Source organism: Micropterus salmoides, unplaced genomic scaffold (assembly GCF_014851395.1).
Source record: "Micropterus salmoides isolate LMB-PRFRI ecotype aquatic unplaced genomic scaffold, ASM1485139v1 Ms_hic_scaffold_2, whole genome shotgun sequence".
Taxonomy (NCBI): Eukaryota; Metazoa; Chordata; class Actinopteri; order Centrarchiformes; family Centrarchidae; genus Micropterus; species Micropterus salmoides.
This window is the reverse complement of record NW_024041150.1, coordinates 34,302,272-34,317,454: the sequence shown is the minus strand read 5'-3', so window position 1 is coordinate 34,317,454 and position 15,183 is coordinate 34,302,272. Positions and strand designations below refer to the sequence as shown.

The 15,183-nt window shown below is 39.1% G+C and overlaps 1 protein-coding gene across 4 annotated transcripts in view; it reads left to right on the top strand.

Annotated features, from left to right (window-relative positions):
- The window catches only part of arhgap36 (Rho GTPase activating protein 36), an 84,616-nt gene that overhangs the window by 43,106 nt on the left and 26,327 nt on the right, over positions 1 to 15,183 (top strand). For 3 of the 4 annotated variants that reach the window (XM_038730142.1, XM_038730144.1, XM_038730143.1), the window contains 2 exons: positions 2,611 to 2,767; positions 11,661 to 11,729. In XM_038730142.1, coding sequence (XP_038586070.1) covers positions 2,611 to 2,767; positions 11,661 to 11,729 — 226 coding nt within the window. Of the gene's footprint in view, positions 1 to 452; positions 470 to 2,610; positions 2,768 to 11,660; positions 11,730 to 15,183 lie in introns of those variants that run through there. The other variant, XM_038730145.1, reaches the window with a different exon arrangement.

Below are 15,183 nucleotides of genomic sequence, written 5' to 3'. Positions count from 1 at the left end.
TCCAAAGTGTTTTTTCCCAGGAATGCATCACACCCTTAAATATGTGTACATATTTTAGTTGGAGACATCGCTTTAAAGACACCAAGTAAAAACTGTCTCACCCCGATCTCCATTACAAACTTTTATGCAAAATTCCTCAGACTTAATGCTCATGTTTCCTCAGTGAGGTATACAAACAAACCACACAAGTGTTAAAAACATGTTGTCTGATTGGGTGAACCGGTTGTGAAACAAGGGCCTCAGATCTGGAGTGTGTTTATCTGGTTCTTGTTAACACGCTGCATCCCTCCATCAAACACGCTGCCTCTGCTCTCTCACTCTTTCACTTCAGCAAATTCATTTCACTTTCTTTCCTCAGTTTCTCCATCCTGTTATTCATCATTCACTCAGTCTGTCATTCTCCCTGTTACCATTGTGTTTACTCAATCACTGGTGGAGGAAGAATTTGGATCCTTTTAATTAAGCAAAGGTACCACACTGTAAAAGTAATGTGCTTCAAGTAAAATCTTGAATGAAAAATGTTACTTGAAGCATTGAAAATAAAAGTACTATCCAGTTATATATTATATAATTAGATTATTATTACTCATGCATTCATGTAAATCATGATTTTACTGCTGTTGTTGTTGAGGTGAAGCTCATTTAGAACTGTTTTGTATCGTATTATTTGTAACTATAATAACTATGGATGAATCTGCTGATTATTTTCTCCCTGAATTGATTGTTTGGTTTGTCACAATCTAAAGCCCAAAGTGACACCTGCACAATATTTGCTTTGTCCAACAAACATTATTAAAAATAAATCTAAATTATTGAAACAATTCAGAGGTAAATTAGCAAATCAGCATATGAGTGAAGCTGGAACCATGAAATGTTTTTGCATGAAAAATGAGATTGAAAGAGGAAGAAGGTTATCAAAATAGTCATCAAATGACTAATGGATTAATCAACTAATCATTCCAGCTTTGTATAAACTGTTTGGTAGTTTCATTTATCACAAAACATAATATTTTACAAGCTTTTCAGATGCACAAATGTGTAAAGTAACTAAAGCTGTTAGATAAATATATGGAAGTAAAAAGTACAGTAGGAATGAAGGACGTCAAATATGTACTTACTTGTACGTACAATCCTTGAGTAAATAGTAAAGTGCTTAGTTACATCCCCCAGTGGTCTCAATAGCTGAAGTTCAGCCAGGAGCTGGTATGACGTAATGCCTTCAGACATTACTGGTCCATTTGTAACCTCAGATATAAAGTGTGTGTGTGGCTGCACCTAAAATAAACTTATGATCGTTTAGAGATTAAAAACAGAAGGCTCTCCTTGTGGGAAGCCAGATCACAGCAGAAAGAAAAGGAGATGCCACATATAGTCTCTCAAACATTATTAGCATGGAGCTCAGACTATTTAAGCATCTCTACTGTGCAAATAAATTTATCCACCCAAGTTGCAAGAATAAAGAATTCTTTTAATGGAAGTTGCTGATGAAAACCGCTGAAAGAAAAAAACCTCCCACGTGTCCACTGGGGAATATTTGAAAATGTTCTTTGGGACTAACAATAGTCCTTTTCTATTTATCTGTCAGTGACAGCTTTTTAGTGAGTGATAACTCAAGACCCCAGAGACATGCAGTAAACAACGGAGCATGGGAGTGTGTGTATATATGTATATGTGTGGTGGAAAAAGTATTCAGATCCTTTACTTTGTTGGAAGTAGTAATACCACACTGTGAAAATACTCCAGTAAAAGTCCTGCATTGAAATGTAATGTAAAGATAATGTAAAGTACATAAGCATTATCAGCAAAATGTACTGTAAAAAGTATCAGAAAGTAAAAGTTCTCATAATGCTGAAAAATGTGCCCTCTGAGTGTTTTATTGTATCATCATTATTATTATTACTGACGCATTCATGTCTAATTAATAATTTGCTCTAGGTGATTTAAACTTTTTTATGTACTGTTTAATATATTTTAAAATAATAATCATCTTATAAAACATGATCCATTGTTGTCGTTTTATAAGATGATAATATACTGCAGGAAACCCTATCTGACAGGGGAACCGACTTCAAGAGGTGACAGCAGCAGTGTTAGTTCAACATAACCAACTCTTTTCTTATAAAATTCCTTATAAATGTGTTTGAGCCCAGCGCAGAGCTGTGCTGGAGGGAACCCCGCTGCCTTTCCAAATCTGTTTAGTTACTGTTGGCGAACTTCTGCTGCAGCTGACTATCTGAGATCGAGTGCTGTGGGAATTTGGCAGGCAGTCGTTTCTTGCAACAATCTACCAAGTAAAATGATCGTCTTGGTAAAGAATGACAGTAAAGATAAAAGTAGGGACAGGGTTATCTAACCTGTGAGTCACTGAATCTTCTAGGCTTTTGCCTTTTAAAAACTTGATGGTTGGTTGATAATGTTCACTGATTACAGCCAGAAGAGGTTTCCATTTAGTCTTCAGGAGCAGAAAATTTGTTGTAAAGAGATAAAAGTATGTGGTGATTGTGATTAATGGTCTGTGCTGCCATAGGTCCTACTTGATCCTAAATCTACCTTTTTGATCATTACATTCTTTCCCCACTAACCCCCCCCCCCCTCTCTCTCTCTCGACAGGGGGACCACACGTGGGCAACCATGTTGGGTCAGAGTGTGCGGTTACAGCCGGTGCCCATCCAAAGTCTGTCAGAGCTGGAGCGAGCCAGGTTACAGGAAGTCGCCTTGTACCACCTGGAAGAGAGGGACCTGGAATTCAAGATCAGCATCCCAAAAGGTACGGAGATTGCTATTACAGCATGTTTTATTCAAATAAATACAAAGTGTATAGTTGAAGCATATCAAGGTTTATCATTCTGTTTGTTGATTTGGATGGACCCAAATTCACGTTTAAAGGAGCTGTTTGACATTTAGGGACTTTTTAGCTGTCTTGCCAAGAGTTAAATGAGAAGATTCATACCACTCCTATGTTAGTATGTTAAATTAGAGCTGGGACTCGATTAGTGTAGCATACAGAGTGGAAGCAGAGGGAAACAGCTAGCTTGGCCCCACCAACCAGCACCTCTAAAGCTCACTATTTAAAGGGATAGTTAGTAATGTAATCCATTACACTTTTTGTTAAATTCAGCAAATATTTCCTAACGTTTTGCTAGCTCTCTGTTTTGTGTGTGCTCTAAAAAAAAATCAGTTTTTTGTACACAGTCCTGGCTCTGTAAATGGAAAACAAAGGTGGGGACCTTTCCCACAACCTTGTTTCAGCCAATCAGCAACAGGTGGCGTTAGTGCTTGTACTTGAAGTGATGGGGGGAGGGAGGTAGTGGAAGAGAGAGTTCAATACATCGGCACATTTGAAAGTGCTCGACTCCAGGCACTGTGAACACTGTGAGATGGCCGAGAAACAGCCAAAGAGGAAAAGGTCTGAAGAGTATAAACAGAGAAGAACGTTGTATGACCAGGCAAGGACAAAGGCGTTTCGACTCTGGAGGTATTTGTTTGTCAGTTGATTTCAAATATCAACAATCCTTCTGCAGATCCACTGACCATCCCTTTAACATGTTGTATCTTGTTTGATCCGTACCAAAACTGAAATATAAAAACAACAATTTGTAGTTTTTCAGGGTTCATTTGCTGGATGTATTTCACTGTGCCCAGGAAAAAGTTTTTTTAAATCCCCCTTAAAACCACACATTGTTGTTTTTCCATTTCTGTTTTTGTTGAGGATTAAACAAATGAGTAATGTGTTATTTAGGTACGGCGATTTTGCACATGTATGTAACACTGCAGTTTGCAACAGCGTTGCAACACAAAGGAGGTTAATCCTATCTGCTGTCACATTGGCCTCACGGCCCATGTGTGCAGCTGGGTTAGCTGACATATATTTACTGACTTAGGTTTAGGCACTAACTTCTGTAATGGTTAAGGTTAGGGTAAGATGCCTCAGGGGGCTGTCAACTCCTTAAACACAAAAATCGCTAGATAGCTAGCTACTTAGTGACAGGAAGTGCTACTAGCATTTCTGGTCACTCCAGGATTGATGGATTAGGACTGAGGCTTTGGAAGCACCATGTCTGATGGATGTAGCCACTTTCAATGTTTTGTCTTGGTTGTGGAGAGGAGTGGCAGCTTAGAGGTTAGAGAAGCAAGCACATGATGACATGGTGAAACCTGGCACCAGTTCAGACGAAATGACGAATGGTAAGAGTGAATCAGCGCCTTCCATATAGAGCTAAGGTTGAACTGAGCTCGAGCGAGGAACTGTTGAGGGAGCCACAACAGTCTGTTAGATAATCTGAGGAATGAGTGTGAAGCAGGAAGACATGGAGGATACGTCTGTGTGCTCATTCAACTCTCTTAGGTTAAAGAAAACATTCTGTACACATGTGGAAGTAATCCAAGCTGTCCGTTAAGAAAGGGCAAAGGATGCACCGTGTTTATGTATTCATGTGTCTCGCTTGATATCTCAAATACCGCTGACAGGAGTTTGAGTCTTTCAACGTGTTTTTATCTAGAGGTATTTGGGGTGCTTTAAAGTGAGGCAAGCTTAGTGGATAAAAATCAACATATCTACTATATGTTGCCTAACTGCTTAAAAAGTATAGTAAAATATCAGAAAAGGGCAGTATAAGAATCCAGTTTTACTTTACCTGATGAGAGTTTTAAACAGGCTCCTCTTACAGCAGTAGGATCTTGGCCATCTCTGCCTGCTATGGACACAAAAATAATCTCTCAGGGAACTGGAGCTGGAATTATTTTCTTCTGCCTGAATATGACAGAGGTTAGGTACTTTCCAGCTCTGGACACAATGACGAGCACTGTGGCTTTGCTTGATAATATGTATCACATTAGTCCGTCTGACATCATATTTATATTAGTGGATGTCTAACTTAAAAATTTTTTTTATATCTATCTAACAATTATGCCAATTTAAGCATTGCTACTTCTCTCCAGTCTACAGCCAGTACCAGCTGTGTCAATCTCATCCACACTATTTTTAAGTTGTTTAATTTCTTGCTCTTGCGCTGAAAGATGATATCCCCATTTCTAATCCTCCTCAAGTCCTGATTGATCAGTTATTTTCCCAACAGACCTATTTGTATTGCTGAAAAACTTGTGTTTCGGTCCGTATGTTTCAAGCATTGCTTTCCATGCTAATCAAGCTGAAGTCGGGACCACACAAAAAGCATTTAGCGTCCTAGAAGGCAGTGAAAAAGGCAACACATTTTTAAGGCAGCTATACCCAAATAAGCACACTACTGTGGGATTTCCTTTACAATGAGCTCAAAACTTCAAGATCACTTGCATTTTGTCCAAAATTTTGTCATCAGTTGGATATAATCATGGCAGCACCTGGCATCACATTGTGTCCCGTAAGTCTCTTGAGACAGTGTGCTCTTACTGCCCCGCCACTGTCGTCCATGTAAGAGAAAAGTTTATAAAACATGTTGATATGTTTGTCTTAGTCCCCTTATGTTGTTATCTTGAGCTCAAACCAATAAGGTCAACGAGCAGAAGCTAGTGGTGTGCTTTTCTGCATTTTTTGCCCTGATAAGGCTACTTTACAGGCCGCCCTAAGTTATTGGTGAAGGTTGTTTGGGCTGTGTGAAGACTAAAAGGAATACCTGCAGACAGTACTCAGGGCTAAAAAAGGTGCTACCAACTAATTGTTTTGGATAAAAATAAATTTAAATGTCTGTTTACAGTTATTATTCTCCTAAAAAGACACTAATTAAACGTCAGTGAAAGATGAGACAGTAAAAACCACAGTGCTCTTCTTGCTCTACAAAGTCTGCCAGGAGAAAATTTATTGTTAAATATTTTCATTCCAAAGTAATTTTTATTGGTGATATTTATTAGCTACAGGACCTACAGGCTTCCACACAGACAGAAAATCATCTTTCTCACCTCAAGTATAAGTCAAGCCTCTATGGGCTGTTGTCGTACTGTGACAGCATCATCAGACCCAGTACTGTATGTTTTGATAATAATTTATAACAGTAGAAAATACCTCCAACACTTTTTCCTTTTTTACTGATGTTTACTTGCACAACCATTCTTCTTCTTGCTACTGGACTACTTCCTGCTTTGAAATATGCTATTTATGTACAATTGTGTTATCCATGTGAACTCTAAAGTACTAAATCCAGTGGGATAGTTTCACCAACAAACCGTAAATCTTTCAAACACCTCACAGACTGCACAATGGGAGGTTTTTCTCTCATGTTTATAGGGGCTGGAGAGATCCTTGAGGTCAGGAGGATCAGAGAGGAGAGTAGGCTGATGCTAAACACAGCTGATTGTAGAAGTTGTGTGTGTGTCAGATCTGTTTGTAGCCTTTCTCCTGTGAGACCAGGCGGTATGTAAGCTGGTTTTCTCATACTGTTGTTCACTCTGCGTTATTAACCCCCCGACCTGCTCAACTTTGACCACGCTGCTGATTCAGGGCCAGTTTAGATATGTTCTCCAATAAACAGTGAAGCTCAATAATACTGCAGCTCATCTGCGGCCTGGATATTGATTCCCAGTGGGATAAATTACTTTTTGTAACTTTTATCAAACACAGACAAAGGGCATTTCAAATGTGCCCTGTGGGCTTTTCTTGTTCACATTCAGTGTTTCTCACCATGATGCACTGAGCCAATCCTCCACAAAACATTTGCAAAGCTGATGTGTATTTTTCACCACAAAAAAACACAGATCTTCGCGATACATTATAGAGTTAAAATTTGGTTTAAGATTAAGATCTCAAGGGAATGAATGTAAGTTAATCAATCTCCCCTTTAGTGATGGAAACAAGTTTGTGTGTTTCTCACATATGACTCAACATGCATCCTGTGAGACTTCACTTGTCCCTGCCCTCCTCACATTTGGAAAGTCTTTGTGGAATTTTCCTCTCTTGTTATCTTGTTCTTAATTTTTTATTTTTAGGGATCAGTAATGTATTCTCTTTTCCACCAGGTCAGGATTCAGTTACACCACGAGATTAATGGGGGAAAAAGTTAATCACTTACAATTCCCTGCTTTGGCACTGCAATGTTTTCAGGAGCTTTCTATATTTTTTTTCTTTTTTTTTTTTCCAAGAGGCAACAATCTGGTATGTGCGATGTGTTCCAAAATAGGAAAAAGACCCAGCCTTGAATTAATTAAAAAAAATAAAAATAAAATTCTGCTTTACTTACCAAAACACTCCTTCAACCCACGTTAACTCGTTCAAAGAGGGAGGATGTGGAGCTTGTAAAACACAACAAAACACTCATACATTACCTGTTTCCATTGAAGTGAAGTTGTTGAGTGATAAGTAGCAGTGGCAACAGATACTGCAGATAAATTTGTCCTGCTGTAGGTACACACGAGTAGCTTAGAGGTTAAAAAATACCGGCCCACCGCCAGAAACCAAGTGTGATTCCCGGCAATGCTACCAGTGAATACAAAAAGCAGAACAATTTACCTTTTTTTCGTGCTTCAAAACAAAGTCCAGTGGAGCGAGTAAGTCCCTAGCTAAGATAAGCTAAACTCTATCTCCAACTCTCTCCACTGCAGTATTTATATTTTATATGCATTCATATTTTCATTCAAGATGTATACATTCAAAAGTTGTCATCTTTAAGCCTAGAACTTTTCAAAGGTATCCAAAGCTGGCTACATCAGCTACTGTACACAACATGCTTTATTATTGTTACACTATAATATAATATACTATACTACTACTATACTACTATACTATACTCTATACTCTGTACACTGCACATACTGGTATCATATTACTCTTGCATGTACTATACTTTGCATCTACTAATCACACTACTATGTCACTTCACTTGAGACAGTTAAAACTTAAACAGATTAGTTTAAGTACAACACTGGGGGGAGGGTAATATGCCTGCCTTGTAATTTTGATTGTGATTGCAATTCTATTTTTATCTCTATTTTTATTTTATACACTAATGTGTTTTTTTTAATTTTTTCTATTTATCTGTACTTCTTTTTCTGATGCAACACCTGGATTTCCACTCAGGGGCTCAATAAATGTTTATCTTCACAATGTTCCACTAGGGATATGCAAAAGTGTTAGCATGATCGCTGAAGTGACATATCTAGCAGAGACTAACAGACGATATTGATTGTCGTCATTGTCCTTGTCATTGTTGATATGTCATTTGATGGATACATCTGCCAATAAACAAACATCCTAACATCCCCAAAACAGTATTCCCTTTAACTTTTTTACAGCAGGTCTCAGACTGTCTGGTGCTGCTCCAAGTTGGGAAGTAAAGGTGGCTGTTATGGCAGCCTGCAGATGTTTATTTGTCTTGTGTGCAGTTAAATTGTTAGACATGAATGCATGAACAGTGTGAATCCACTGTCCGACTGACAAACAAAGCTCTCAGTGATTAAGCGTGGGAATATTTGTCCTCGGTTTCTCCCCTGGGCTGGAATCTCTCCAGTCCGTTACGGTCTCAGCATCATCTCCTGCCGCGCTCCCTCCCTGTTTGTCTTTTGGGTACTGTTCTGTTTCTGCTTTTGCTCCACTGAGTTTCTTCTTCTGCACTTCTCTTTCTTTGATTTTTTTCCATTTCTCTCTTATTTTCAACACGGCTCTTTGCTCATCATATTTCATTGCACATTAATCTATCTTTCTTCACCAGTCTTTCCTCCTTTCTATCTCTTACTTCCTCCTCTTATTGTCTTTTTGACTCTTTCTGCACCAGCTCAAGGAGGAATCCATGTGCAATAAAACATCTCCAGTTCTCCTGTACAAGCACTATAGGTTTCTACTTTTTCCTGTATGGCTCAATGTGCATGAGTGTTAGTTTCAATGGCAACATCCAGTGAATTCTTCAGTCAGAAGTTGTGAGACATATTTGCTCTTATTTGGTGCAGTCTGGAGTTCATTCTCATGCCCCGTTCTCAGAATCAGCTGCTCTACGGAGACTCCAAACTAATTTGCTCTCTCCTTCCTCTGATCTCTTTCCACTTGTTCCTTTCCTTTCCTGCTCTAATTGTGCCTGGTTTCCACTTTCAAAAAAAATCTTATTCTCATTATCTTCTCATTATCTCATTATTTCTTACCTCTTTTTCACGAGTGTCCTGGCAAAAGCTGAAACAGATTGATTGACAGAGAATGCTTTTTGATAATCCAGCAAATGTTCTAGTTCATTTTTAAGCAAATGAAATGGCGATATTTATCTCTTTCTAGCTCCTCAAGTATGAGAATTTGATCAATCGCTGTAAGCTGAATATTGGTTTTTGGACTGTACATTGGATAAAGCAACCAATTTGAAGACGTCTCTATCATTTACTTTATTTAAATATTTGCAAAAACCTGCAACAACCTGGTAACTTTCTTTCGTATCCGAGTCCCATGTCTTTTTACCTTGCTCACTCCTACTCTGAACAGTGCTTCACCATCAATATGTTCTATCTCAGTTTATCCGTCTTCTGATCCCCCAAAGGTTTCACTGAGCAGCTACATTTACTGCAACTGCTTAAGGGATTCAGTGATGCATCTGTTTAAATAGAGTAAAATCTAATTGTGAAACATCTTAAAGTGTTTCAGGTGACTGATCTGCAATCCACCATTACATTACTGCATCCAGTAATTGTTCAAAATGATGCATTTTAGCAAAATATTCAGCTAACAACAAATAATGATGCATGCACATCTCCAAGTCTATTGTACTTGGAAGCTCGGGCTGTTTTCCCTCTCTGTATTTGTCTTGCTTTGTTATCTTAGCTCTCTGTGAATGTGCATTATGTAATCATACACATGTGCGCACACAAACTCGCGCAGACTTCCTAAGAGATTTGCCTTAGCTGGAGGTGGCGTGTGAGTAGTGGGAGGTGGCTGTGCGCTTTGGAAATAAACTTTAATTTCCTGCAGTCATGGGAATTTGACCCTTTTATCCCCACATGCACACACATTCACATGGACACAAATATTCTCTCTTCCTTTCTTTCTATGTTTGCAGTTTAAATTTGTGTTTAAAGGGTGAAAAGAGAAGAATTTTAGAGTCCCAAATATTCTGGACACCACTATTTGCGATGCAGGGAACCTCGATAGTTCCTTAATAGGGAAAAGACCCAAACTTGAATTAGTGATTTCTAAACACCAGCTTTAGTAACCCAAACAATGGCTTCTTCCATGTAAACCCGGTCAGAGGGGGAGGATGTAGAGCTCGTAAAACAGAGCACAAAACACACTATAAAAACAGACACAGTGCCCTCTCATATGCACATTAGCCACTAACACACACATGGATTTACATGGAGTATTTTCTGCTATCAAACTCCACTGTTGCTGTGCTAAAAAAAGTGGTGGTTTTCTAACAGCCGAGATGATTTAAAATGCATTTTTGAAGCATAGCATACAGATGTCCCAAAAGATTAAAGTTTATATTTTATTTACGTATATGTATGTGCAAACACTATTCCATTGTGAAGGCTGTTGTTTTGAGGTTGACAGAGAAAGTATGTAAATTCTTTACATGTAACCAATAAAATCACTCAATTTCAAACTCTAAACCAGTTTATCATTGACTGACAGTGACTCTGACTAACAGCCAGACAGCAACACACAACAAAAAAAAAGAACTCCACGGACTTTGATCTGCAACCAACATTAGCTTTCTAACTACCGTCTCTTTCTCCTCCTGCAAGCATGGACACTGGGACTGTCACCTTCTTTTGGAAATCAGGGTCAAAAAAAGTAGAACTAATGCTGCATTTATCCTGTGAAAACAAAATCCAAAACGACATTGGAGAATTCTTCTTGTCACACAGATTGAGTTTGCTCTGTTGTCATGTAGATAACTCTGTTGTCAGTACTTGGGTCAGGTGAATCTTCCAGGCAACTGAGCAAACTCCATTTTCTGAAGAAACCTGTGATTTTCAGTTTAAAGCTCCAGAAAAGCTAGTGAGTGGCCATTGAGATTTTTTTCTTTTGTTCATTAACTAAAATATTAACAATAAATTTGAAAATTATTTTGCATTATATATGACTGCAAAAAGGGATAACCTGTGATTGTAATAAGTTTTTAAAAGGTGCATTTTTCCTTTTAGTATCATTCCCTTTAAATATAGTTTTATGCAATTCATTAACCACTCTCTCTCGATATTTCACATGCAGATATAAAACACACACACATGCTCTATACCCCTTTTGTCTTTCATGTCTGGGGCAGTGCAGCGCGAAGGGCTATTCAAACAAACAACAAGGTCTCCTCTATTGAAATGATCCGCTCTATTCTTAGAGCTGAGGAAGAGGCACAAGCACTCAGGAGAAAAAGATAATAAGAGAAAAAGACAGGAACAGGAAAAGGGTCGTAATGAGGGCAGTTTGAAGTGGGTGGTTGGGTGTGTGTGTGTGTGTGAGAGAGAGAGAGAGAGAGAGAGAGAGAGAAAAAAGTGATGATTGTGTTAATTATTTTTATTTAGGGTTGATAAAAGAACACGTGAGATGAATGTGAGTAGTGGTCCTTCATTAGTGTTAACTGGAACATCTTAACAAGCAATACACGTGGAAATTGCAAACACACACTTGCATAACTGAATAAATGAAAGACAGACATCCCTGATCAAACAGTACACCGTATTCATTATTCACACTAAAGCGCACACATACTTGAGCACCACTAACAGTTTTATTCATGGTGACTTTGTCTTTTCTCTCACAGAAACACGCAAACGGAGGAAATCTCTACGCAGGAAGTTTGACTCCTTTTCAAAGGAAAAGAAAGAGCGAGGTAAGTTCATCACACCAACACAGTCATGTGTGGTTAAGCATGAAACCATCTACAGCTTGTCTCCTTTATGATCTGTGTTTTTATGAAGTCCCTGTACGACCCGACGCTCACAGGCTCCATTGTGTTTCTTACAGTAAGTGTTATTGTCGAACACAATGTCCCTTCTCTACATTAAAACAGCATCACCACCACTGACATCCAGTGGCTTTTACCACTAATGGTCTTACATACTTGACATACTGTGTTTATAAAGCATGAGTGGCTCAGGGCTGCAGAGGAGTCATGAAGCGTTCACTGACTCAAGCCTGTGTTTCATTGTCTCTGCTTCTTTCCCGCGTCATCGTAACATAAACTGAATAATGAATGACCACAAACGCCCTCGACGTACTTGTCGACCGTCATGCCATGTCACCCTGCAAATGCAAAAACAGCTCCGTCAGTAGGAGTGTGTTTATGGGCACACCAACACATATTCTTAACATTTACACCGTTCAAAGTGATGTCATTTCTTCAGTTGCTCAGTGTTTTTAAAATCCCATTATCTCAGATTTTAACTATCCTGAAATAACAAACTCATAGCTACAGTTTGATTATCTCTTTATTTGCCCTGACCGTGACCCTGAAGGCCTCGGGGTCACTGTATATCACTATGTTTTTGTTGTAATCTGATTTGGTATTAGAAGGAAATCAAAAGCTCAACTGAAATTATAAAGGCTTTAAGGAGTTTTACTCTATTAATATTGAGGTCCTTTCTTGCAGATATGGTACTTTTTACTCAAGTTAACACAGACTGGGGGTGGTGAAAAAGGGCCAGGCAGCTCAGTTTTCCCCAGAGGCCCCATAGCTGTTTCATCAGGCCTTGTTTATGTGTATATGAAGAAAAAACAGCTGTCCTTAGGTCAGTGGTTCTCAAACTGGGGGGCCTAGAGCCACTTCAAGGGGGGTTGTAGATGTTTAAGGGAACCTAAAGTTGCATCATTATGATTCATGTGGTGATATAAACAAACAAAAGTGCTGTGATCCTAGCAAGGCTTCTTTGCTAACCTGAATCTTGTTTATTTCAATCGCCTGTGTTGTTAATAATAAGTGGGATGATTGGGATGTTGTGTGTTTATATACAGAGCACAGAAATTGCTACTGTACGTACATCTTGGACAAAGTGGAGGTCCAAAATAAAAAAGAGGCAACCTAATGCATTCAGTCTCAGCCTCTGAACAAGCTGAACCACTATGTGCCAACCCCTTCGTTCTTCTGAAGGGGAACAAAATGTGTCCCACTTTGATCACTGTGTATCGAATACTGGATTTAATTTCCTGTTTGCAGAAACACATGAACAGACAAGCTAAATTACACAGAAACTAGTGTCAGCTTCAGGTTTACACTGCTTGTTTAAAACAGGAGTGCTGTTTGTACAGCTATCCATGTTAAGGCGCCAAAAGGTGTGGTTACTCCATTTAGGTCTCCAGTAAATGGAGTATTGGTGATAGTATTATTGTGAACATGTAAACACAGGCATCCAGCCCTTTAAACTGTTTTCATTTCCATTCTTTAGTTTGTCTCTGCCTTTTTGCCCTCTCTTTACATTTCATCTCTCTCCTCTGCTTTCTTTAAATCGCTCCTCTCCTTCATCCTTCTCTTTGTCTCGCTGTAAGCCATTTCATTTCATTTCATTTCATTTCATTTATTTGTTTATTTGACAGGGACAGTGCTCATTAATTAACAGTAAAATAACTGTAAATGAGCCAGAGTTAGCTCAACGTGCTAATTTTCCATTGTCCCTGGCCAGTTATTATGAGGGCAACCTAAAATAAAGATTTAAAATGACATAAAATGACTTATTACAGTCCACAAGTAATAACAATATATACAGAATAGTAGTAAGACAGGTACAACACACAACAATAAGTAACAAACAACATATCAACAAACCATGCCATTTAACTGATCATCTGCCGGTGTGACCCCAACCTCTCATAAAGAGATGTTCTCTATTCTCAGGTGATTATCACAGCAGTGCGAGACGAGAGCCAAAACACACAACACACACAAACACATTCCCAGGCTGTCTGCGCAGGGCTTCAAATCCTCCCTCCAGCCTCTTACACACAGGGACTTAGCTGAAGCTCACCCTGCTAATCAAAACACAGAACATTGGGACCTGGCAGTGGCCCTGCTGGCTCTGCTCCCCCACCACTGGAGGCATAACTGTGTGGCCCTCAGGGGTCGGCAGGTAGCAGACCCCTGAGGGCTGCAAAATGGGAATAATACACAATCTGTATGGAAACGGTAATGAGACAGTTTTAATGAAATTTGCTAGCGTTTTCTCAAAAGCTGTTAGGAATTAAGTTTTTTCATGATTTGATGCAGATTGCAGGTTTAGTCATGCATGCATGTCTGTGGTGCAGCAAATCCTAGTGGATAGTAGAGAAGAAAGCAAATATGAAAGCTGAGATCTCTGATCAAATATACCAGGCTTATGAAGGCATTTCTGTATTTTATTTATTTTCTGATCCGAGTTTTTCTACTCAAGTGTGCCTTGTGAGCTTTATTTGGACCGCTGCCTTCAAGACATGTAAGAAACTGGGTATTTATGATAAAGGAACACGTGAACGCCCACAAAAAGCATAATGTCGGAACAGAAAGTTAAAAAAATTGGACCCAGCCCCCCTAAATGTCAGAACAGGGGTTTCAGGCGATGTTGGGTTAGAGAATACCGACACCAGTTGGACCTTCTTTAATTTGGTCGATTTAACAGAACAAATCCGACAGTTTGCTTACACATTTGCTTCTACATGCTACTAACGGCGGGCGTCTGAGGTGCTGTGGAGGGAGTTAATTATCTGAAAGCTGGCAGCGTTGCAGCAGCTTGGACGCAGGATTCAGCACTAGTTAATGCAGATATGAGTGCAAAATATTTGTGGACTACCTAGTGTTAAAAGTTAAGGGCACGCTTGAAACCAACTTGGTCACACTGGGTGTCGTCCAACCATGTCTACAAGAAAAAGGGTTTCTCCCTGCTTTTTTTGAGTGTATCTTTGTGATGAATCCTGCAAATGGAGGAGGGAAAAGACTTTCGAACAGTCTCTCCTCAGAGGCATTGATGGTGATGCACTCGGTTGTACACACACAGTGACAGAAGCAGTTTTGCAAAACAAATTAATACAAAATACATGAATAGAAGTGATAAGATTTCAAATCCTGCTCACTTTCTCACCTCCACACACCTGGCCAATGGGTAATTTGTGATGTTGGCAAAGGGGTTTAAGACACTTGTTCGTTTGTGTTTTGTTTCACTAGGGTTTACACAGAGGACATCAAGTGTTAAATATACAGGGGGTTTTAAATTCACAAAGCTCAGTTCCCTGGAAGACCAATATTATCATCCAGCTGCTGGAGAAGGAGAAACATCAGTGAGTACTGAACAGCATCTAACTAAATCCACTTCAGTCTTAGG